The 25,257-nt window shown below is 47.0% G+C and overlaps 2 protein-coding genes across 2 annotated transcripts; both read right to left on the bottom strand.

The window, feature by feature from the left end:
• Positions 1–15,388: 15,388 nt before the first annotated feature.
• On the bottom strand, positions 15,389–20,650 carry LOC141201562 (uncharacterized). Its single transcript, XM_073663557.1, has 2 exons — positions 20,500–20,650; positions 15,389–17,182 (listed from the first exon to the last, which is right to left on the bottom strand). Exons 1-2 carry the CDS (start codon positions 20,648–20,650, stop codon positions 15,456–15,458), a joined length of 1,878 nt encoding a protein of 625 aa, XP_073519658.1. The 3' UTR covers positions 15,389–15,455.
• A 2,819-nt stretch (positions 20,651–23,469) lies between these two features.
• LOC141201596 (gastrula zinc finger protein XlCGF66.1-like) lies at positions 23,470–25,015 on the bottom strand. Its single transcript, XM_073663599.1, has 5 exons — positions 24,941–25,015; positions 24,633–24,812; positions 24,426–24,549; positions 24,245–24,342; positions 23,470–24,036 (listed from the first exon to the last, which is right to left on the bottom strand). Exons 1-5 carry the CDS (start codon positions 25,010–25,012, stop codon positions 23,938–23,940), a joined length of 573 nt encoding a protein of 190 aa, XP_073519700.1. The 5' UTR covers positions 25,013–25,015; the 3' UTR covers positions 23,470–23,937.
• Positions 25,016–25,257: the final 242 nt, after the last annotated feature.

The raw sequence follows: 25,257 nt of genomic DNA, 5'->3' as shown, positions 1-25,257 counted from the left end.
CGAGTGTGTACGAGGCGTACGGAGCGGAGCCGCGTGTGTACGAGGTGTACGGAGCGGAGCCGCGCGTGTACGAGGTGTACGGAGCGGAGCCGCGCGTGTACGAGGTGTACGGAGCGGAGCCACGCGTGTACGAGGTGTACGGAGCAGAGCCACGCGTGTACGAGGTGTACGGAGCAGAGCCGTGCGTGTACGAGGTGTACGGAGCAGAGCCGCGCGTGTACGAGGTGTACGGAGCAGAGCCGCGCGTGTACGAGGTGTACGGAGCAGAGCCGCGCGTGTACGAGGTGTACGGAGCAGAGCCGCGCGTGTACGAGGTGTACGGAGCAGAGTCGTGTGTACGAGGTGTACGGAGCGGAGCAACGCGGAGGTGTACGGGGCGGAGCCGCGCGTGTACGAGGTGTACGTAGCGGAGCCGCGCGTGTACAAAGTGTACGGAGCGGAGCCGCGCGTGTACGAGGTGTACGGAGCGGAACCGCGCATGTACGAGGTGTACGGAGCGAAGCCGTGTGTCCGAGGTGTACGGAGCGGAGCCGCGTGTGTACGAGGTGTACGGAGCGGAGCCGCGTGTGTACGAGGTGTACGGAGCGGAGCCGCGTGTTGACGAGGTGTACGGAGTGGAGCCGCGTGTTTACGAGGTGTACGGAGCGAAGCCGAGCGTGTACGAGGCGTACGGAGCGGAGCCGCGCGTGTACGAGGCGTACGGAGCGGAGCCGCGCGTGTACGAGGCGTACGGAGCGGAGCCGCGCGTGGACCATGCGTACGGAGCGGAGACGCGCCGCGCGTGGACGAGGTGTATGGAGCGAAGCCGTATGTGTACGAGGTGTACGGAGCAGAGACGAGTGTGTACGAGGCGTACGGAGCAGAGCCTTGTGTGTACGAGGCGTACGGAGCTGAGCCGTGTGTGTACGAGGTGTACGGAGCAGAGACGAGTGTGTACGAGGTGTACGGAGCGGAGCCGCGTGTGTACGAGGTGTACGGAGCGGAGCCGCGCGTGTACGAGGTGTACGGAGCAGAGCCGCGCGTGTACGAGGTGTACGGAGCGGAGCCACGCGTGTACGAGGTGTACGGAGCAGAGCCGCGCGTGTACGAGGTGTACGGAGCAGAGCCGCGCGTGTACGAGGTGTACGGAGCAGAGCCGCGCGTGTACGAGGTGTACGGAGCAGAGCCGCGCGTGTACGAGGTGTACGGAGCAGAGTCGTGTGTACGAGGTGTACGGAGCGGAGCAACGCGGAGGTGTACGGGGCGGAGCCGCGCGTGTACGAGGTGTACGTAGCGGAGCCGCGCGTGTACAAAGTGTACGGAGCGGAGCCGCGCGTGTACGAGGTGTACGGAGCGGAACCGCGCATGTACGAGGTGTACGGAGCGAAGCCGTGTGTCCGAGGTGTACGGAGCGGAGCCGCGTGTGTACGAGGTGTACGGAGCGGAGCCGCGTGTGTACGAGGTGTACGGAGCGGAGCCGCGTGTTGACGAGGTGTACGGAGCGGAGCCGCGTGTTTACGAGGTGTACGGAGCAGAGCCGCGCGTGTACGAGGTGTACGGAGCAGAGCCGCGCGTGTACGAGGTGTACGGAGCAGAGCCGCGCGTGTACGAGGTGTACGGAGCAGAGCCGCGCGTGTACGAGGTGTACGGAGCAGAGCCGCGCGTGTACGAGGTGTACGGAGCAGAGTCGTGTGTACGAGGTGTACGGAGCGGAGCAACGCGGAGGTGTACGGGGCGGAGCCGCGCGTGTACGAGGTGTACGTAGCGGAGCCGCGCGTGTACAAAGTGTACGGAGCGGAGCCGCGCGTGTACGAGGTGTACGGAGCGGAGCCGCGCGTGGACGAGGCGTACGGAGCGGAGCCGCGCGTGGACGAGGCGTACGGAGCGGAGCCGCGCGTGGACCATGCGTACGGAGCGGAGACGCGCCGCGCGTGGACGAGGTGTATGGAGCGAAGCCGTATGTGTACGAGGTGTATGGAGCGGAGCCTCCTGGCGGGCAGAGATGCCGTTTCCCTCACCACCACAGTCCCGGTCCGGCATCCTCCAGCTCCCCTGCACCTGCTGCTGCTGTTCCACGCACCGCGCACAGCTTCCCGGGCACTGTGCTTAGGCCGCGAGCGCCGTCCTAAAGAGTCCCCGGCCATTTGCCGAAGGACCATTCCTATATAAAGCACCTCCTCCAAAATGGAGGTGCCTGTGCAAGGTTGTTGTTTGTGTGCTAACACTGTCCTCAGCCCTCAGGTCCCGCTGCCTGTCAGTCCTGCACGCCAGCCTGTCTGTCAACCGTGCCCGCCAGCCTGTCTAGCAGCCGTGCCCGCCAGCCTGTCTGTCAGCCGGGCCCGCCAGCCTGTCTACCCGGATCACCTGTCAGGCCACCTGCCGTGCCCGCCAACCCAGATCACCCATCTGGCTACCTGCCGTGCCCGCCTGCTTGCCAACCCGGATCACCTGTCAGGTTACCTGCCGTGCTCTCCCGCTGTACCTGTCAGCTTCAGCCATCTGACCCGTGGGAGTCGCCTGCTCTCACACAAGGTCGGTCCCAGTGTGGCACCTGGTCCACCTACCCGGTCCCTCCTTGGTTCACGGAGTCGACTAGGCCGCCGTGCGACCAGGGTCGGTCCGAGTAGGCACTTAGTTACGCCCCTTTGGTCCCTCCTTGCATCCCAGCATAGAGGTTTCACCACCCGGATCCGTAACAGTTTGCACAGGCCATGAAACCCGGTGGCTCCCAGGCTCCTTTGCTCTCTGACCTTTACCAACAGGATACTATCCTGTCCTATCTGCGGACAGTCAACTCCCATCTGGACGCGCTGTCCACCCCTACTGTGTCCACCTCTATCCAAGCGGCACCCGCTCCAGCGGCACCTCAACCCTGGGCGCTGTGGACCCTGGCTCTCTGCGCCTCCACGTTTTGGTGGTGATCCCGTACTATGTCAGGGCTTCATAAATCAGTGCACGCTGCACTTTGAACTCTTGACACACCAGTTCACCTCCGACAGGGCCAAGGTGGCGTTCATCATGTCTCACCTCACTGGAGAGGCGTTGGTGTGGCTTAACCCTTTGTGGGAGAGAGGGGATCCTCTGGTGTCCGATCTTCAGGCTTTCCTCGCGGCCTTCTGGAAGGTGTTCGATGAGCCTGGACGAAAATCTCCTACTGCCTCCTCACTTCTCCGACTCTGCCAAGGGAGTCTCACTGTGGGCCAGTATGCCGTACATTTCCGAACCCTCGCATCTGAACTTGCCTGGAGTAATGAGGCCCTGGTGTCCACCTTTTGGGAGGGCCTTTCCGGACGGATCAAGGATGAGCTAGCCGGTCGTGACATATCTCCCTCCCTGGACGACCCGGTGTTATTAGCTACCCAGATTGACATTTTTTTCCTGGAACGCGCTAAGGAGATGAACCGTGAGAGGAAACCTCCGCGCCTCGCTCCCGTCATCCAAAGTCCAGTCTCGCAACCTGCACTCCCCCGGGTGTCTTCTCCAGAGCCGATGCAAATTGACCAAGTCAAGATGGTCAAGTCTCACCAGGAGACCCGTCGTGCTGAGGGGAGTTGCTTCTATTGTGGCAATAATGAGCATCTTATCCGCTCTTGCCCAGTGAGACCGGGAAACTCCAGTGTCTAGAACTGCTCGGAGAGGTCATCTTAGGCAAGAATTTTTCCTCTCTGCCCTTGACTCTGTCCGTTTCCGTTACCAGTGGTGAGACCCGCTTTTTTGAGACTACCCATCTTGATTCCGGAGCTGCTGGGAATCTCATCCAACAGGCCGTTGCGGAGCATTTTCAGATTCCTACCATACGTCTGGCGGACACTTTAGCAGTCTCCTCTGTGGATGGAAACCTTCTCCCTGAAACCATCTTGCTGGTCACTGAGCCGGTAACTCTTCAGGTGGGAATGCTGCACTCTGAGAAGATCTCCTTTTACGTACTGTCCGGTCTCTCTCATCCCATCTTGCTTGGCCTGCCTTGGTTACAAAGACATGAGCCCGTCCTGAACTGGAGCTCGGGAGAGGTGCTCCTTTGGGGTCAGGAACGCCATAAGACCTGTCTGGTTCCAGTTCGTCCTGCTCAACCCCTGTCTACTCCGGCTAACCTACCTGGCCTGCCAGCACCCTACTGGTCCTATGCGGATGTTTTTAATAAAAAGGAGGCAGAGACACTACAACCTCATAGGCCGTATGATTGCCCCATCGATCTAATACCTGGTGCTTCACCTCCTCACGGGCGAATCTACCCCTTGTCACTGGCCGAGACCCGTGCCATGTCTGAATATATTGAAGAAAATCTTGCTAGGGGATTTATCCAGAAATCCACCTCTCCGGCTGGAGCAGGATTATTCTTCGTCAAGAAGAACGGCTCTCTTCGTCCTTGTATCGACTATAGGGGCCTCAACCAGATTACCTTCAAGAATAAGTACCCCCTGCCACTCATCTTGGAGCTGTTTGACCGCCTAAAGGGCGCAAAGGTCTTCACTAAATTCGACCTGCGTGGGGCGTACAATCTGGTCCGGATACGCCAGGGAGACAAGTGGAAGACTGCATTCAACACCCGGGATCGTCACTACGAGTACCGCGTGATGCCCTTCGGTCTCTGTAATGCTCCAGCCATCTTCCAGGAGTTAGTAAACTATATCTTTCGAGATCTCCTGTATTCCTGCGTGGTGGTGTACCTGGACGATATCTTGGTGTTCTCCCCTAATCTGCCCTCTCACCGGAGGGATGTTCGTCAGGTACTGCTGAGGCTCGGGAAGAATCGCCTGTATGCTAAGTATGAGAAATGCCTCTTTGAGCAGACCTCCCAGCCATTTCTGGGGTATATCAACTCGGAGACCAGACTGTGGATGGATCCCGAGAACATGTCTGCTGTCTTAAAGTGGCCCCGACCAGAGGGGTTGAAGGTTATTCAGCAGTTTCTGGGATTCACTAACTATTACCCCCTCTCCATTCCTCATTTCTCCTCCCGGACAGCTCCGATCTCTGCTCTTACCCGTAAGGGAGCAAATCCCAGGGAGTGGTCTCCTGAGTCAGAGAATGCCTTTATCTCTCTTAAGCAAGCCTTCTCCTCAGCTCCTGTGCTACACCGTCCTGATGGCCATAAACAGTTCTTCCTGGAGGTTGATGCCTCTTCCTCCCGAGCCGGAGCAGTGCTCACCCAGAAATCCTCGTCCGGGCGAATGGTGACCTGCGGCTTCTCCAAACTCTTCTCTCCGGCCGAGCCTAATTACTCCATAGAAGATCGAGAACTGTGGAGGAGTGGCGCTACTTGCTTGAGGGGGCTCTGCACCCGGTGGTCATCTACACTAACCATAAAAACCTCACGTATTTGCAGACCGCCCAGAGACTTAACCCTCGTCAGGCCAGATGGTTTTTGTTCTTTGCTCGATTCTGCTTCAATCTCCATTACCGCCCGGCAGACAAGAACATTAAAGCCGATGCTCTATCCCGCTCTTTTTTGTCTTCCGAACTGGAGGAGGAGCCTCTACACATCATTGATCCCTCCATCTACCTACTGGTAAGACCTTTGTAGCGGCTCAAGATCGGAAGAGGGTCTTACTCTGGGGCCATTCATCCAAACTGGCTGGCCATGCCGGCCAGAGGAAGACACTTCTGCTCATTGCCCAGCACTGTTGGTGGCCCACCCTGCGCAAGGATGTTGCGGATTTTGTCTCGACTTGTTCCTCTTGTGCCCGTAACAAGATACCTAGGCACCTTACAGCCGGTCACCTCCTTCCTCTTCCCGTGCCTTCCGCTCCGTGGCAACATATTGCAATGGATTTCATCACGGATCTCCCTGTATCGGCCAGTTGTACAGTCATTTGGGTGGTCGCCAACCGCTTCTCCAAGATGGCTCACTTCATCCCTCTGCCTGGTCTTCCGTCTGCACCTGTGCTGGCTAAGGACTTCATCCGTCAAATCTTCCGTCTCCATGGCTTACCCCTCCACATTGTCTCTGACCGAGGAGTTCAGTTCACTTCTCGCTTTTGGAGAGCCGCGTGCAAGCTGCTGGATGTCTCTTTGGATTTCTCTTCTGCCTCTCATCCTCAGTCAAGTGGAAAGTATCAATCAGATCCTTACCAGCTTTCTTCGGCACTTTGTCAACGCTCACAATAGCGATTGGGTTGAGCTCCTGCCTTGGTCCGAGTTTTCCTATAACAACCTTGTGAGTGAGTCCTCTGCTAAGTCTCCATTTTTTGTGGTCTACAGTCAACACCCCCGGATTCCGTTTCCCGTCTCCACTGCAGTGGACAATCCTGCCACGGAGTCTCTCGTCAGTGAATTTTCTGTTATTTGGGAAGACACTAGATCTGCGCTTCTTCAGTCCTCCGAGCGGATGAAGAAGCATGCTGATAAGAGACGTCTGGATCCGCCTCAATTCCGTCTGGGAGACAAGGTCTGGCTTTTCTCCAAATATGTCCGTCTCAAGATACCATTATATAAGTTGGGTCCACGGTTCATCGGTCCGGTCGAGATTCAGAACCAAATAAATCCAGTGGCTTACAAGCTGAAACTCCCGGCCTCCTTACGGATTCCCAACTCATTTCATGTGTCTATCCTCAAACCTGTTGTCCTTAATTCTTTCTCTGATTATCCAGGTACCGCTCCAGCTCCAGTCTCCGCTGAGGACGTCTTTGAGGTAGAGAACATTTTGGCCATCAAGAGGGTAAGAGGAAAGACTTTCTTTCTTGTGGATTGGAAGGGGTTTGGAGGTGCCTGTGCAAGTTTGTTGTTTGTGTGCTAACACTCTCCTCAGCCCTCAGGTTCCAGTGCCCGCCAACCTGTCTGTTAGCCGTGCATGCCAGCCTGTCTGTCAACCGTGTCCCGCCAGCCTGTCAGCCGTGCCCGCCAGCCTGTCTGTCAGCCGTGTCCCGCCAACCTGTCTACCCGGATCACCCGTCTGGCTACCTGCCGTGCCCGCCTTTTTGCCAACCCGGATCACCCGTCAGGCTACCTGCCGTGCTCTCCCGCTGTACCTGTCAGCTTCAGCCATCTGACCCGTGGGAGTCGCCTGTTCTCACACAAGGTCGGTCCCAGTGTGGTACCTGGTCCACCTGCCCGGTCCCTCCTTGGTTCACGGAGTCAACTAAGCCGCCGTGCGACCAGGGTCGGTCAGAGTAGGCACTTAGTTACGCCCCTCTGGTCCCTTCTTGCATCCCAGCACAGAGGTTCCACCACCCGGATCCGTAACAATGTCATGTGTTTGGAAGCTTCTCAGACACACCTGTGGATGTATTTTAATGCACACCTGAAACACACTGCTTCTTTGTGCAGCATCATGGGAAAGTCTAAAGAAATCAGCCAAGATACCAGAAAGAGAATTGTGGACTTGCACTTGTCTGGCTCATCCTTGGGTACAATTTCAAGATACCTGAAGGTGCCTCGTTCATCTGTACAAACAATTATACGCAAGTATAAACAAGATGGGAATGTCCAGCCATCATACCGCTCAGAAAGGAGATGGGTTCTGTGTCCCAGAGATGAACGTGCTTTAGTCCGACATGTACATATCAACCCAAGGACCAAAGCAAAAGACCTTGTGAAGATGATGGCGGAAGCTGGTAAGATTGTGTCAATATCCACAGTGAAACGAGTACTATATCAACATGGGATGAAAGGCCACTCTGCCAGGAAGAAGCCATTACTCCAAATGAAACATAAAAAAGCCAGATTAATGTTTGGAAATGCACACAGGAACAAAGACCTTAATTTTTGGAGACGTCCTGTGGTCTGATGAAACTAAAATTCAACTTTTTTGGCATAATGACTATTGTTACGTTGGGAGGAAAAAGGGAGAAGCTTGGAAGCTTAAGAACGCCATGCCAACTGTGAAACATAGGGGGGCTGCATCATGTTGTGGGGTTGTTTTGCTGCAGGAGGGACTAGTGCACTTCACAAAATAGATGGCATCATTAACAAAGAAGATTATGTGGCAATACTGAAGCAACATCTCAAAACATCAGCCAGGAAGTTAAAACTTGGGCGGAAATGGGTCTTCCAAATGGACAATGACACGAAGCATACTGCCAAAATGGTAACAAAGTGGCTTAAGGATAACAAATTCAATGTTTTGGAGTGGCCATCACAAAGTCCTGATCTCAATCCTATTAAAAATTTATGGGCAAAGCTGAAAAGGCAGGTGCAAGTAAGGTAACCTACAAACCTGGATCAGTTACACCAGTTTTGTTAGGAGAAATGGGCCCAAATTCTGACCAACTATTGTGAGAAGCTTGTGGAAGGATATCCCAAACGTTAGACCCAAGTCATTCAGTTTAAGGGCAATGGCAACAAATACTAATGAAATGTATGGAAACTTTTGACTTTGCATTAAGTAATAAAAATGCCTTAAAAACATTCTCTCTTTCTCATTATTCTGGCATTTGGCAAATATAAAAAATTATGGTAATCCTAATTGACCTAAAATGGGAAAGGTTTATTTTTATTTCATGCCAGATATTGAGAAAAACATGCATATGTGTCTTTTTATATAGTGTATGTAAACTTCTGATTTCAACTGTATATATTGTATCATGTGCCCCCCAAAAATCTGCACTTTATTCCTCGTTTTTGAGTTAGTTACTCAAATCTATACCGCTGATGTCAATACAATGCAGTTTTTTATTCTAAGGCCCCGGTCCCACTATCAGTATTCGGTCAGTATTTTTTCTCAGCAATGGGGGATAAATGCAGGAATTGGTGACTTGTTTCTATTGTACCTTTTCTCTGATTGTTCCTCACCTCATTTTGTCTCACTCCTGAGAAAAAATACTGACAGAATACTGATAGTGGGACCATGGCCTAAGATCGCTAGTGTTTCTAGTTAGGTAAGGATGAGGTTGCTTTATTATTTAACTTTCATTGCAGGGGACATTGGCTTCATCTGGAATGGGCATTAAGGTAAGTAGGGTTTACTTTATAACAATAAAAGGTCTCTGTTTATTTCAAATAAAATATTTTATTCATGGTGTTGTTGTACACTGCTCAAAAAAATAAAGGGAACACTTAAACAACACAATTTAACTCCAAGTCAATAACACTTCTGTGAAATCTACCTGTCCATTTATGAAGCAACACTGAATCAATTTCTCCTGCTGTTGTGCAAATTGAACAGACAACTGGTAGAAATGATAGGCAATTAGCAAGATACCCCCTATAAAGGGGTGGTTCTGTAGGTGGTGACCACAGACCATTTCTCTGTTCTCATCCTTTTGGGCTGTTGTTTTGGTCACTTTTTCATTTTGCCATTGCTCTCACCCCTACAGGTACAGTAGCATGAGGCGGTGTCTACAGTACAACCCACAGAAGTTGCTCAGGTAGTGCAGTTCACCCAGGATGGCACATCAGTGCGAGCTGTGGCAAGAAGGGTAGCTGTGTCTGTCAGCACAGTGTCCAGAGCATGGAGCAGATACCAGAAGATGTGGAGGAAGCTATAGGAGTGCAACAACCCAGCAGTAGGACCGTTTCCTCCTCCTTTGTGCCAGGGGGAACAGGAGGAGCACTGCCAGAGTCCTGCAAAATGACCTCCAGCAGGCCACAAATGTGCCTGTGTCAGCACAAACGGTTAGAAACCGACTCCATGAGGGTGGTATAAGGCCCGATGTCCACAGATGGGGGTTGTGCTCACAGCCCAACACCGTGCAGGACGCTTGGCATTTGCCACAGAACACCAGGATTGGCAAAGTCGCCACTCGCGCCCTGTGCTCTTCACAGATGAAAGCAGGTTCACACTGAGCACATGTGACAGAGTCTGGAGACGCCGTGGAGAGCGATCTGCTGCCTGCAACATCCTTCAGCATGACCGGTTTGTCAGTGGGTCAGTAATGGTGTGGTGTGGCATTTCTTCGGAGGGCCACACAGCCCTCTATGTGCTCGCCAGAGGTAGCCTGACTGTCATTAGGTACCGAGATGAGATCCTCAGACCCCTTGTGAGACCATATGCTGGTGCAGTTGTCCCTGGGTTCCTCCTAATGCAGGACAATGCCAGACCTCATGTGGCTGAAGTGTGTCAACAGTTCATGCAAGATAAAGGCATTGAAGCTATGGACTGCCCCGCCCATTCCCCAGACCTGAATCCGATTGAGCACATCTGGGACATCATGTCTCGCTCCATCCACCAACGTGCACGTTGCACTACAGACTGTCCAGGAGTTGGCGGATGCTTTAGTCCAGGTCTGGGAGGAGATCCAACAGGAGACCATCCACAACCTCATCAGGAGCATGCCCAGGCGTTGTAGGGAGGTCATACAGGCACGTGGAGGCCACACACAATACTGAGCCTCATTTTGACTTGTTTTAAGGACATTACATCAAAGCTGGATCAGCCTGTAGTGTGTTTTTCCACTTTAAATTTGGGGGTGACTCCAAATCCAGGCCTCCATTGGTTAATAAATTTGATTTCCATTGATGATTTTTGTGTGATTTTGTTGTCAGCACATTCAACTTTGTACAGAACAAAGTATTCAATGATACTATTTCATTCATTTAGATCTAGGATGTGTTATTGGAGTGTTCCCTTTATTTTTTTGAGCAGTGTAGTTATTTCACATATCACTTTCACTATGGTGTTAGTAATGGGGGCGTCTTATAGACGCCTCTCCATTACTAAGCTGGGCTTGATGTCAGCTGGCCTTATAAGCTGACATCAACCCCAGCCCTATAACCCCACTGCCACCGCTACAGGGCAGTGGGCAGAGCGGAGGCTAAGTGGCAGAATTGGTGCATCCTATGGATGCGCCACTTCTGGGATGGCTGAGGGCTGCTGTTTTTAGCCTCGGAGGGGGCCAATATTCATGATCCCTTCCTAGGCTATTAATATCAGTCCCCAACTGTCTGCATAGCCTGTGCTAGCTGGTAAAATAGGGGGACCCCACACAAAGGCTTCAAGACCCCACAAAAAGCCCTTCCCAGGTTTCAAAAATCTGCTCCAGCTGTCTGCTTAACCTCTGCTAGACTATAAAATTACGGGGGGCCCCACACCAATTTTTTTTTAATAAATCCTTTAATTTAACAATAAATGACAAGTACAGTAACCAACAGTCACTGTACTAATTATATACATGACTGACACCTTTCTATCTATTCTATGTGTATAGCTATTCTTTCTATTCTAAATTGTTGGGCACCGATGTATTGTTAACTGTATGCGGCTGATGAATTGCCGGCTTTTAAAGAGACGGGTGAGTGAGAATCGGACAGCACTCGCATGGTCTGAGTGCTGTGCGATTTTTTTCACACACCCATTGACTTGCATTGGCGAGTCTCGTCCGAGATATGTGGCAAATCGCAGCATGCTGTGAATTTTTTCTCAGCCCGATTTCAGCTGATTAAAAAAAATTGCAGATGAGCGGTCATTCATTCATTAACATTGGTCCGAGTGCAATTCAATTTTTTATTGCTCTTTCCTAACTAAAGCAGAGAGGGAAAGCGCGAGGTGGATGCTGAGCTGTGATGTGCAATGAAACCACGACCACAGCCCATCACTCAAGGGGGAGTGCGTCACTTGCTCACGCCTGACTGCAGCCGGAACTTGACGTGACATCAGTGGATGTCGGAGCCGGCTGCAGCCGGGGTCACATGATACCTGGTGAGCGGCCAGCAATAGCGCCGCTCACAGGCAATAAAGAACAAGCAAGGTATTTACAAAAAGACTTGTTGGCACAATTTAAATCCATGGGGGCATTGTTAATAGTAGTGGACAACCTCTTTAAGATCTGGAGGGAGGTCGAAATGTATCTTTTGGTAGATAGTAACTGGACCAAAAGAGTTGCTAACCGCAGACATAGGAAGGCTCCTGTCTTTAGGGTGGGGGATTTTGTGTGGTTGTCCTCAAAAAATCTGCGCTTAAAGATAATATCTAGAAAGTTTGCACCTAAATTTGTAGGTCCTTATAAAATTATTAAAATTTTAAATCCTGTGACAGTTAAGTTGCAACTTCCTATTGCCTGGAAAATCAATAATCATTTCCATTCTTCTCTTTTAAAAAAATTTGAGGGGACCTCAAGACATAATTGAGGTGGATTTGGAAGGGTATCGGGAGGATGAGGTAAGGCGAATTCTTGGTTCCAGGTGGGTCAGGTACCGTCTGCATTATCTCTTCAAGTGGAAAGATTATGGTCCTTAAGATAATTCCTAAGTTAATTTGGGGTGTTATGGATAAATAAATGTATGATTATGGAAGTTATATGAAAATAGTATGTATTAAGAATTGCAGACAATCCAAAATTCCCTCCTCCTGCCCGTACCACATTGTACCAATAACCTCATATTGATCAAAGATCCACATACTACGTGGAACATGAAATTATGGAAAATCCCTAATAATTATTGACTAACATATTAATCTGATAATAAGAGCTTGCTAATGATCTCTATTACTTTTAGGGAAATTACAGAATAATAAAAGATAAGTGACTATACTGATTGACCTTTGAACCTTACATGCAAGACGGACTTAACTGATTTAATTGAGAGTCAGCTTGACTTAATTGTTTACACATTAAAATAATGACCCATTAGCGACAGATGTCAGCCATAATTATGAGATAAGGCAATGAGGTAATGTGTGGAAAGGGACCTGATTTTTCCTATAAAAAGCCTATTTGAGACACTACTCAGTGTTCATTTGTGATTTCTCCGACCGTATAGATCCTATATACAATTTGGCGGCAGACAACTCAGACGAGAACACACGCATTATGTGTGCACCTAACAGGGGGATCTTCATAAGATCAGATAGACAGATTATTGGGTGGGACTGGGGAAAACCCAGTAGTCATGGTACACGTTGGTACCAATGACAAAGTTAGAGGGAGGTGAAAGGTCTTTAAAAATGATTACAGGGAATTAGGAGAGAAGCTGAAGTACAGGTGGTGTCTTCAGAAATACTGCTGATTCCACTACGTCACTAGAAAGTCAGCAGGAACTTAAGGAGATAATTGTCAGGAAGAAAGGGTTTGGGTTCATGGAGAACTGGGATGACTTCTGTCGACTACAGGCTGCACCTCAATGGGGAGAATGCAGATGTGCTGGGGAAAAAAATGGTCAGATGGATGGAGGAGCTTTCAAACTAGAATCTGGGGGAGAGAGGTTAGCCGTGCAAATAAGGAGGTAGAATAGACAGAGAGTGAGACATTCAAGGAAAGTAAGGAGGAGAGTAACAGTAATAAATGTGCTAATAGTATTAAATGTCTGCAGGCAAATGAAAGAAGTCTTGAAAACAAAATGAATGAATCAGAGACTCTTAGGTCAGCCACAGATTACAGAAACCTGGTTGGATGAAAGCCATGACTTGGAGTCAAACATAGAGGGTTACACTACATTCAAACGGATAGGAAAGAAAAATAGGTAGACGGGTGTGTATTTTCGTTAAAACCAACTTAAGACCTCAAGCTCAATGACGACATGGGGGGCAGCTTCGACAATGTACAGCACACATGCCCAACTCTTGGTGATTATATTTGCCCACGACACCAGAACCACCACACCTATGTGGGGCTATTATTGTGAATGTAGGACTTTGTGGGGCCCATTATTCTGTATGGAGGACTATGTGGGGCCCATTATACTGTATACTGGTTGGTCCACAACTTTATCCAAGTTTTTCATTTTGGCCCTCTGCATGTTTTGACCTTTACATCCCTGATGTAAAATCAGTATGGGTAATGTACATGGAATGGCAATAATGGAAAGCTGCTAATTGGACTTTGCTAGAAGCCTCCTAATATAGCTGAACACGTAGAGGATGATATGCTGCAACAAATTAAAAAAGCAACAAAAACAAGTCATGGTCAAAAGTGTTGGCTCTCTTGAAATTGTTCCAGAAAATGAAGTAATTCTCCCAGAAAATTATTGCAATTACATGTTCTATTATACACGTTTATTTCCTTAGCGTGTATTGAAACAGCACAAGAAAACAGAGAAAAAAAAGGCAAATTGAACATAATTTCACACAAAACCACATAAAATAGGTCGGACAAAATTATTGACACCTTGCCAAAATTGTGGGTAAACAACTTTGTTTCAAGCATGTGAAGCTTGTTCAAATGCAATTGTGGCAAGTAACAGGTGTGGGCAATATGAAAATAACTAAAACCAGATAAAAAAGGGAGAAGTTGATTCAATCTTTGCATTGTGTGCATATGTGTGGCACACTAAGCATGGAGAAAACAGAAAAAGAAGAAGAGAAGTGTCTGAGGACTTGAGAACCAAAATTGTTGAAAAATATCAATAATTTCAAGGTTATAAGTCCATCTTTTGAGATCCGGATGTTCCTCTGTCCAACTTGCGCAACATAATCAATAAATTTACAACACATACAGTCAAATATGGTGGAGCTTCAAAGAGGTTTTGGGGTTGTTTTGCTGCCTCTGGTCAGGTACCTTGACTGTGTGCAAGGAATCATGAAATCTGAAGATTAGCAAAGGATTTTGGGGAACAATGTAGTGCCTAGTGTCAGAAAGTTGGGTTTGCGTGCTAGGTCATGGGTCTTCCAGCATGACAATGACCCCAAACATACTTCAAGAAGCACCCAGAAAATGGATGGAAACAAAGTGCTGGACAGTTCTGATTAGCAATGAATCCGGATCTAAATCCCATTGAACACCTGTGGAGAGATCTTAAAATTGCTGTTTGGAGAAAAACATTAAAATTTGAGAGTCCTCAGTGGTTGATACAATCTTTTCAGTTAGCCATTAGTCAGTAAGCTTTCGAGACTACTCAGATCTCTTCAGCAGACATAGTATAACACAAAATCTGAAGAGTCACATATTTATACACAAGAGGGCACAGCAATAATGCAATAAATAAGACAAGTGACGTGAAGCAGAACTATCAGTTTCGGAAAGGGATAAGCAGTTGTGGCCGTAAATATGTGTGGACACAAGTAGATCTATTCTTTTTTTCTTTTTTTGGGTGGCGATGAGAATTCATCCTTGTTTTAATTTTTTGCCCTGTCTTTCCTACATACAGACCCCCAGTTGGACATTTGCTACATATAATTAAGTACATTACATTAGTTGTGATGCAGCTGAAAGTAGCTGGGATCTTGTGGTCATGATGTGAGTTGGGAATCTTTATCTTGTCCGTGGTCATTATAAATGGACGGGTTTTACATATACAGTTGGTGAGGACAAATTTTGTAAGCTTCACCACAAAGGTGAAACTATCCTCCCGGTCAGTTTGCTTTCCCTCCCAATACCTTTTAAGTCTAACAATGTTAGGTTTCTGGGAGATTATACTTGTTCCTTTTATTTTTGGTTCTCCTTAGCTTGCCTTCTTTGCCCTATATGAATGTGTTTTTGTTTCTCATTCAGAGATTTCGTATTTTACTTCATACTTTCCTTTTCCCTCATTGAGAGTGTGTTGCAGCCTCCTCTCTAGTTCCTCAGGAGGTATGAGAAACTCCTCAACAGCTTATTAGTTAGTTAGGTGTGTGGTGGCATTTTTAGCTGTGCTGCTATGTTTTTTTTTTCTAGTTTCTACAGAGACTAGTTGGGTGTAGTTGCGGCATTCTCCCCTGTGTGGGATCTCTGGTGGCTATCAAGATGCGCTTTCTGGTTAAAACATTTCCCACATTTTGAACATGAAAAAGGCTTCTCCCCTGTGTGAGTTCTCTGGTGCTTATCAATATCCGATTTCTGGTTAAAACATTTCCCACATTCTGAACATGAAAAAGGCTTCTCCCCTGTGTGAGTTCTCTGATGTTTGATAAGACTTGATTTCTCTGTAAAACATTTCTCACATTCTGAACATGAAAAAGGCTTCTCCCCGGTGTGAGTTTTGTGATGTTTGGTAAGAGTTGATTTCTCTGTAAAACATTTCCCACATTCTGAACAGGAAAATGGCTTTTCTCCTGTGTGAGTTCTCTGATGGTTGATAAGAGTTGATTTCTCTGTAAAATATTTCCCACATTCTGAACAGGAAAATGGCTTCTCCCCTGTGTGAGTTCTCTGATGTTTATTAAGATATGATTTGTGTCCAAAACATTTTCCACAATCTGAACATGAAAATGGCTTCTCCTCTGTGTGGGTTCTCTGGTGCTTAAGAAAACTACATTTATGGTTAAAACATTTTCCACATTCTGAACATGGAAAAGGCTTCTCTCCTGTGTGAGTTCTCTGATGTTTGATAAGATTTGATTTCTTTGCAAAAGATTTCCCACATTCTGAACATGAAAATGGCTTCTCCTCTGTGTGAGTTCTCTGATGTACAATAAGATTTGATTTCTCTGAAAAACATTTCTCACATTCTGAACAGGAAAATGGCTTCTCTCCTGTGTGAGTCCTCTGATGGTTGATAAGAGTTGATTTCTCTGTAAAATATTTCCCACATTCTGAACAGGAAAATGGCTTCTCCCCTGTGTGAGTTCTCAGATGTATATTAAGATATGATTTCTGTACAAAACATTTCCCACAATCTGAACATGAAAAAGTCTTCTCCATTGTGTGGGTTCTTTGGTGCTTAAGAAAACTAGATTTCTGGTTAAAACATTTTCCACATTCTGAACATGGAAAAGGCTTCTCCCCCGTGTGAGTTCTCTGATGTATATTAAGATATGATTTCTGGTTAAAACATTTTCCACATTCTGAACATGGGAAAGGCTTCTCCCCTGTGTGAGTTCTCTGATGTATATTAAGATATGATTTCTGGTTAAAACATTTTCCACATTCTGAACAGGAAAATGGCTTCTCCCCTGTGTGAGTTCTCTGATGTGCGATAAGATTTGATTTCTCTGTAAAACATTTACCACATTCTGAACAGGAAAATGGCTTCTCTCCTGTGTGAGTTCTCTCATGTGCGATAAGATTTGATTTCTCTATAAAACATTTACCACATTCTGAACAGGAAAATGGCTTCTCTCCTGTGTGAGTTCTCTGGTGCCTAACAAGACTTGTTTTCTGATTAAAACATCTCCCACACTTGGAGCAAGAAAATCTATTCTTCGCTGTGTGAATTTTTTGAGGTTTAAGAAAAGACTTTTTGAGAGGAAAACTATTTCTATATTCTGAATGTGAAAATGGCTTCTTTGCATTAGGAGCAGTTTGTTTTTTAATGCTTATTTTGTGACTTTGATTTTCCTTAGTAGTTGGTAATGGATCAGAAGACAGGACCTGTTTCAAAGGATCAGATGACAGATCTTGGCTGTGAAGGGATGATTGTAAATCTGGAGAAATGTCATTCATTTGAATTGTATCCTGTTGAATCTGAAAATTATCTGATTTGAAAATTGAAGATGTCAGCTGTCCCTCTGATCTCCTGGTACAGTCATCTGCCAAGAATAAAACCAATTATTATTTTTAATAAAAAATCCTTGAATTTTATATTTTTGAACATTTCTACATAAACTGTCCGTAAAAAAGGCAAGTTATATAAAAAAATTCACTTATTCACCAGGACAATGACTGTCTAATAGAAAACCTCATAGGATGGACCAGTAGAGCGTAGTGTTCAACTGTTTGTTCATTCTGCCTCCAAAATATGGAATAAAAAGCCACCAAACAATGTTATGTAGGCGAAAATAATACCAATAAAAACTTCTACTTATTTGACAAAAAACAAGTCCCCACTCAGATCCATCATCTGTCAATGGAAAAGCCTTAGTTACTTACCGGTAACGGGATTTTTCGGAGCCCATGACAGCACCACGAGAGAGAGGATCCGCTCATCAAGGACAGGAAACCTACAGGTTAAAAAGGGCAGCACCTCTCTCTCGCCTCAGTTTAGTTAACAGAGCATGAGAGGACCGCCAAGGTTAGTTACAATAAACACATCATTACATTAAGTACATTACTTTCACCAACTTCTCCCAAAGGTGCACAAAACAAAGGAAAGCCAACTCTACGGGAGTGCAAAACACCAGTGAAGGGAGGGAATATACGGGTGCTGTCATGGGCTCCGAAAAATCCCGTTACCGGTAAGTAACTAAGGCTTTATTCGTTCTCCCATGACAGCACCACGAGAGAATTACAGAGACGAAAGGAAATTAGGGAGGGACCAGTGCTTGAAGCACCCTTCTCCCAAAGGTGAGATCGGCAGAGACACCCAGGTCCAATCTATAATGCTTATAAAAGGTAGAAGGAGAAGACCAAGTGGCAGCCTTACATATCTCTTTGATGGAAAGCCCTGTTTTCTCCGCCCAGGAGGTTGCTATCGCTCTAGTGGAATGAGCTCTCAACCCCTCCGGAACCTCCTTATTCCATGAGGAGTAGGCGAGGGATATGGCCTCTCTAATCCATCTTGCAATCGTAGACTTTGAGGCCTTACAACCCTTTCTAGCCCCCTGATGGCATATAAATAGGGAATTATCCTTCCTAAAACTGCGTGAAATCTGTAGGTATTTGAGTACGCACCTCCTCACGTCGAAAGTGTGTAGCCTCTCCTCTTTTTGATTTTTTGGGGGAAAGCAAAAGGTTGGGAGAACTACCTCCTGAGTTCTATGGAACCGAGTGACTACTTTTGGAAGAAAGGCTGGGTCAGGTTTTAATACAATCCTATCATCCTGAGTAAATGGCGGACATATGGAAAGAGCCTGTATGTCACTCACTCTTCTGGCGGAAGTCAGGGCCACTAACAGGGCTGTTTTAAGGAAAATAATTTTTGGGGAGGCTAAATCTAGGGGCTCGAAGGGAGGATTAGTTAAGGCATCTAGGACCAAATTCAAATCCCAGGGAGAGGATTTTGCTTTGATAATGGGTCTACACCTAAAGGAAGCTTTCATAAATCGTGCTATCCAATAATTAGCTGCAATATCGGAAGAAAACGAAGCTCCCAAAGCCGACACCTGTACTTTTAAGGTACTAGTGGTAAGCCCCAATTCTAAGCCCCGCTGCAGAAACTCCAGTATTTTCCCAATAGGGGGCCCCTCCTCTGGTTTAAATTCCGTAAATGATAAAAACTTCCTCCAGGTCGGTTGTATTTTGTCGCAAAGAAGTCCACTGTCGGAAGACCCCACATTGCCACAATTCTGGAGAAGATTTGAGGATTCAACGACCATTCTCCCTCTTTTATGGAAGTACGGCTTAGGAAATCAGCTGTGACGTTTTCTTTCCCTTTTAGATGAATAACCGAAAGGGAGAGACAATGATCTTCTGCCTTCTGAAGAAGTCTGTCCGCTACCCTCATTAAGTCTCTTGAGCGGGTTCCCCCTTGGTGATTTATATAAGCTACCGAGACTTGATTGTCCGAGAGTATATGGACATGCTGGCCCTGTAAATATATAAGGAACTTGTTGAATGCATAATCCACCGCCAAAAGCTCCTTAACATTTGATGACAACTGTATCTCACTCCTTGACCAGGTCCCCTGAACTAAGTTTCCTTTGAAGTGAGCTCCCCAACCTGCAGCACTCGCATCCGTAGTTAAGACTGCCATCGGCTTACACTCCCAGGGGACCCCCCTAGAAAGATTATCGTGTCGTAACCACCAATGAAGGGAATGTATGGCCCGAGGACACAGGGTAAACTCACGGTCTAAATGTCCCTCTAGGACTGAGTTGTTATACAATACATCCCACTGAAGAGCCCTTGAATGAAATTGTGACCAACGAACTGCGGAAAAACTCGAGGTTAAGGTCCCTAATAGCGACATGGCTTTACGGAGTGACATAGAGGGTTTATCCATACACTGTCTTACCAAACCCTGGATTCTTGTAATTTTTTCTTCAGATAAATAACATAACTGTTCTTTTAGAATCTAAAATGGCCCCCACATACTGCGGAGCTTTGAGTGGAGTTAATCTAGATTTTTCCAAATTTAGAAACCACCCCAAGCCCTCCAAGACAGACATGGTCACCCGAAGGTGGGCCTCGCATTGAACAAAAGAGAAAAGAGTTTCCCACTATCAGGAGATCATCTAGGTAAGGGATTATTAGAATGTCTCTTTCTCTTATATGGGCCATAACCTCTGCCATTAATTTGGTGAAAATTCGCGGGGCTATTGCTAACCCAAAGGGAAGTGCAGTGTACTGAAAGTGTTTAACCACCCCCTCAATTTCAATGGCCAGCCTCAGGTATTTCTGATAGTAACTATGAATGGGAATATGGTAATACGCATCCTTGAGATCGAGAACTACCATATAACAGTGGGGAAAAAGCAACTTTATTACTGTTTTCAAGGATTCCATTTGAAAGTGTCTACTTTAAGGAAGCTATTTAAAGATTTTAGATTTATAATTGTCCTGAAACTCCCATGCGTTTTTGGGACCAAGAAGAGCGAGGAGTAGAATCCGAGACCCTTTTCTGAATCTGGAACCTCAATCAGGACGTTTTTCCTTATTAAGACTTGAATTTCCGATACGAGGGCAGTCTGGCGTTCTGGGGAGGAACTAGAGGGAACAATCATGAATCTCTTGTGAGGAAAAGCTTGAAATTGAAATTTTAGACCATACTTAATCAGGCTCAAAATCCAATTACTATGAGAAATCTGTTCCCAAGCTGGGAAAAATAATGACAATCTCCCTCCCACCTGGGCTGATTGTGCATTCCCTGGCTTCTGCTCATTTTTTGGAGATGAACCAAAGAGAAGGCCTCTACCTTTTCGACCTCTTTCTTCGGACTTGTCCGGTTCCCTGAAGAATCTTCTTCGGATGAATTTTCTTTTCCGAAACGATCTCTTAAAGGAGGGTAGAGGTACCGATGGAAAACCCTTCTTAGGATCTCCGGCCTTCTCCAATAATTCGTCCATAGTCTGGCCAAAGAGATATTCCCCTTCACAAGGGATTGTACACAGCCTGGACTTTGTCTGTACATCCCCAGGCCAGCATTTAATCCATAACGCTCGTCGAGCCGCATTTGACAGAGCTGATGACTTTGCTGCCAATCTGACTAAGTCCGCAGACGCATCAGCAAGAAAGGCCGCTGCACCCTAAACCAGTGGAAGGGAAGAAATAATCTCCTTCCTAGAGACACCATCCCTTAGCTGACTGGAACAGTTAAACAGTCAAACCATCAGGGCTCTAAATGTGCAGGTGGCTGCTACTGCTGGTCTCAGTGCTCCTGCAGCTGTCTCCCATGCACCTTTTAAGAAGGTATCAGCTCGTCTGTCCAGGGGGTCTTTTAATGCTCCCATGTCATCAAACGGGAGGGAAGTCTTTTTTGCCGCTTTAGCGACAGCAACGTCCAGCTTTGGTGCTTTTGACCAAGAGGAACATATGGCATCCTCAAATGGGTACCTCCTCTTGAAATATGGAGGAACACTGCCCTTCCTGTCGGGTTTTTTCCACGCTCTATCAATGAGGTCTTTAACTCTTGTATTCACGGGAAAACGTTTTCTCTTTTTCTGACCTAATCCACCAAACATTACGTCCTCCACAAATTTTTCTGCCCTCATGTCTACAATGCCCATGGTAGGCTGGACAGCTTTTACCAAGGCATCAACTTCCTGCAGAGGAAAACACTGTCTATCCGATTCACTATCAGAAGAAGAGAGAGCAGAGGAGGAAATGTCAGATATGTCAGAGTCTGAACCCGGCTGAGGTTCCTGAGAAATATGAGTAGATTCTGAGCCTTGCAAAGCCTTGCCTATTTCCTCTCTAATTAAAGTTTTTAGGCCCAGGGAAAACCCCGGGGTTTCCTCCGCCATTACTTTGTTAATACACAGCTGGCACAATTTCTTATTATATGCATCTGGGAGCAGATTGCTGCATAAGGCACATTCTTTATGTTTCGATTTAGCTGAACATTTCTTGCTCTGAAAGAGGAGTTTATAGAAAGAAAAAAGGAGGAGGAAACTATTAGTAGAACTTCCACGAAGATTCCACTTACCCCACAGAATATCTGGTACCGCAGAAGAATCCATCATAACCGGCGGGGAATCACGCTGAACCGGACCATTTTTTCTGCTCTTAGTGGTGAACTTCCTAGCTGAACGACTAGACCCAGACCGGGAATGACGTTGCACCACCAGTTGTGAGGGCTCCCCAGAGGGCTGCTCCTGCAGCAGTTGTTCTTGCTGAGGTGAAAGCGCCCGGTTCTCCTGCCTCGCACAGCGGGGGGGGGGGAGGACGTCCGCTAGCGGCTCCACACATGGCGGATATCTACCTCCCGTGAGGGGATGTCACGCCTGCCGCAACTCACACGGAGGTGCCCCAATGAGCCCTGCCGTGGCGTCTCCAGAGGCCCAGGACCGACAGCTCCATCCAGCGCCCTGTGGCTCCCTCTGGGGCAAGAGACCATCTCCTGCAGGTAAGCCTGCGAGGTCTCCCATCATGGACAGGAAACCTAAACTGAGGCGAGAGAGAGGTGCCGCCCTTTTTAACCTGTAGGTTTCCTGTCCTTGATGGGCGGATCCTCTCTCTCGTGGTGCTGTCATGGGAGAACGAATAGAACAGAGGTTTCCATATTATTAGTGGCTCAAAGGCTCTTGAAAAGCAACATGGCTTCCATAAACCAATACAGCAATATCCACTCTCCCAATGTCAGATCTCCCCCTCGCTTCTGAGCCTTGCAGTAGTTTATGTGCCTAAGTAAGTCACATTTAGCATCCATGTATTTGGTATTACTATAATGAGAAGAACCCACTTAATTTACGGTGTGTGTCTCCTGGAGCACAATCTGGACACTATGTGTTGGGTAATAAAACAGCATATTTGCAATTTTCACTCTCCAACATCCACTGTGTGCTAATTTCTGGAGAGTGACTGTGGAGTCAAAATAGTCACTTCTCCTATAAATTAATTCACTGAAAGTTATAATTTCCAAAATGGAGTCACTTTATGGGGATTTCTACTGCTCCGGTTTTCTGCCATTTTGTCATATTAAGGCTTCTGCAAAAGGTGTGTCCCATCTCGTCTGGGACGTCGGCTTCTCCTCCTGCTTCAACTTGTGTGACGTTTGCTTTTGTCACCAGGCGCCGCCTTATTCATCCTGCAGGCAGCGCTGGTGATGGAGGAGACGTCAGAACCAGAAGCTCTGGGTGGCTCATGCTCTGTCCAGCCACTAAGATTAGGGAGCCTGGGACCAGTAGTACCATCCAGTCTGGCAGTATGGGTGTGTGTGCTGTCCAGCTGGAATAATCTGCTCCCGGCTTCAGCCATTTGGAGAGCACCACACCCTACTAAAGCTGGAAGCATATTGCCGGAAGCTGCCAGATACAGCCTTGTTCTCCTCTGGTTCAGTCCTCTGTGCTCAGCTCCCGGCTTGTGTATTTGTTTCCTGTTGTGACCCCGGCCCGTTTACTGACTACTCTTGTGTCTTCTGATTTTGTATTTTCTCTGCCCTCCTGGTTCTGACCCGGCTACCTGACTATTCTTCTTCCCATCTCACACCACAGAACAGCAGGTAACACCGTGGCCCAAGCCTAGGGGTCTCTGTGTAAGTCCAGATCCATGTAGAGAGGTTAAAGGGTGATGAGGAAAGTAATTTGTGAAATATGTAAACGGGGTAGATAAGGCAAGGCTGTTCGTGGTAGCCATCTTTTGAGCTTCCAAAGCGCCCCCAATACATTGTGTCTGCAAACTATTCCAGCAAAATCTGCATTCCTAATAGCTAAATTGCGCTTCTTCCCTTCTTAACCTGCCATGTGCCCAGACAGTAGTGTACAACCATATATAGGGGATTGTCAAATTCAAAAGAAGTTGGAAAATAATTTGTAAGGTCCATTTCTTTCTTATTATCCTTTGTGAAAAATTTCAAAGTTATCACCACATAAAGTGACATCTGTCAGATTTGAAAAATGGGGCCTGATCATCTGCACATTCTACGTACGCTGTCATTTGGCTTTGTAGTTTACAGACCTGGGCAGGTAACGGTCAGCGTCTCCTAATCCCAGGGGGTAGGTGGATCCTCCAGGTTGTAAGTTCTATAGAAAAGGGCTTTCACAATTTCCCAAAGTAATTTGAACGGAGGAGAATGTTGTGGTCTAGAGGCAAAATGGTGATCACACGATTGTGATACAGCTGGACTACACCACCGATAAAGCAGCCACAGCCGGTGACTGAGAAGAATCTGTGACTTCTCTGTATTTAGTGATTACTACTCACCTGGGTAGTCATATGTAGGAATCTCCTCTTTACACCGCTCATCACCCCTCACATATGTCTCTGTAGTATTAATATGGGTCAGATCTTCACCCTGAAACAAATAAATATTATAAAAGTCAAAGACAGATGGAGAAGTCACATCTATGATCGGCTCTAATCCTGCCATCTCCACCGTTCTCATTACACAAGTATAAAACATAATAATGGTGGATAAAACAAGACTGAATCCAAAAATACAAAACCTTTACAGCCGTCTACACATCATAGGTGAGATCTCATGACTCCTTCTCTCCATCTACCTGATGATCCTGAGGAACATTGGGACCTTCTTGTTTACAGTCATGTGGAAGAAGAGGACGGGGACATCTATCTGGTGTTGTCCTCTTACTGGATAGATCTGAAGGAAACACATACAGGGACTGAATTCATTCTTTACATACAGATAATTATAGGCCGTGTGTATTTAGTCCTGTCTAATACCTGGTGATGTGAGGGGCTGGGGAACCTCCATCATGACGTCCTTGTACAGATCTTTGCGTCCTTCTAAATACTCCCACTCCTCCATGGAGAAATAGACAGCGACATCCTGACATCTTATAGGAACCTGACACATACAATGATACCGTCATCTCCCCGATCCCTTCATAGCGTTACTGTATAATGTCCCAGCATTCCCAGCAGTGTCACCTCTCCAGTCAGCAGCTCAATCATCTTGTAGGCGAGTTCTAGAATCTTCTGGTCATTGATGTCCTCATGTATCAGGGGGTGAGGTGGAGGCCCTGTGATTGGGCTCAGTGGTCTTTCCCATCCCTCAGACACAGGGTCCTGACAGCGCTTATTAGAGGTCTTCTTCACTACTGTGTAATCCTGGTTATGGAGAGACACATTAATAAATCTCACTCAGACATTTCCAGAGTCCTCACCTCTCCAGTTCTGTCCATCTGTTATTCCCATAGATAAGAATGATGTAATGTGACGTCATCAGAATCTCTCACCTCTCCAGTAAGCCGGAAGAGGATCTCTATGGTGAGATGTAATATCCTCTCCGCCATCTTGTCTCTGTCCATATCCATCTTTGATGGGTAAATCATAAAAAATTTCTCATATAGAAGATCTTCACTGAGAGGATCCGATATTGTAGAGACCTGGAGGAGAAAAAGATAAGTTGATGGAACATCATAAAAATCCTGTGTAATAACACAACTATTGGAGATAATGAGGGGAAACATATGAGGAGATTTATTATTTTACAGTATTTCGTTTTTTTCTTTACATCTAGTAATAAAACCTATATATTTTAGGACACATACAA

This window comes from Phyllobates terribilis, unplaced genomic scaffold (assembly GCF_046119375.1).
Source record: "Phyllobates terribilis strain yellow unplaced genomic scaffold, ASM4611937v1 Scaffold_119__1_contigs__length_5224398, whole genome shotgun sequence".
Lineage (NCBI taxonomy): Eukaryota > Metazoa > Chordata > Amphibia > Anura > Dendrobatidae > Phyllobates > Phyllobates terribilis.
Note: the sequence above shows the minus strand (reverse complement) of the source record. Positions and strands in the feature narration are given on the sequence as shown.

Bases quoted from the DNA above. Each gene is read 5' to 3' on its own strand.
- LOC141201596 (XM_073663599.1), bottom strand. From the start codon at position 25,012: ATGGACAGAGACAAGATGGCGGAGAGGATATTACATCTCACCATAGAG. The intron at 24,813-24,940 runs GTGAGAGATTCT...CTCCATAACCAG, and splicing joins TCTTCCGGCTTACTGGAGAG to GATTACACAGTAGTGAAGAA. The intron at 24,343-24,425 runs GTATTAGACAGG...TGTTTCCTTCAG, and splicing joins CCAGCCCCTCACATCACCAG to ATCTATCCAGTAAGAGGACA.
- LOC141201562 (XM_073663557.1), bottom strand. From the start codon at position 20,650: ATGGACGAATTATTGGAGAAGGCCGGAGATCCTAAGAAGGGTTTTCCA. The intron at 17,183-20,499 runs GTAGAGGCCTTC...TTTTCAAATCAG, and splicing joins CGAAGAAAGAGGTCGAAAAG to ATAATTTTCAGATTCAACAG.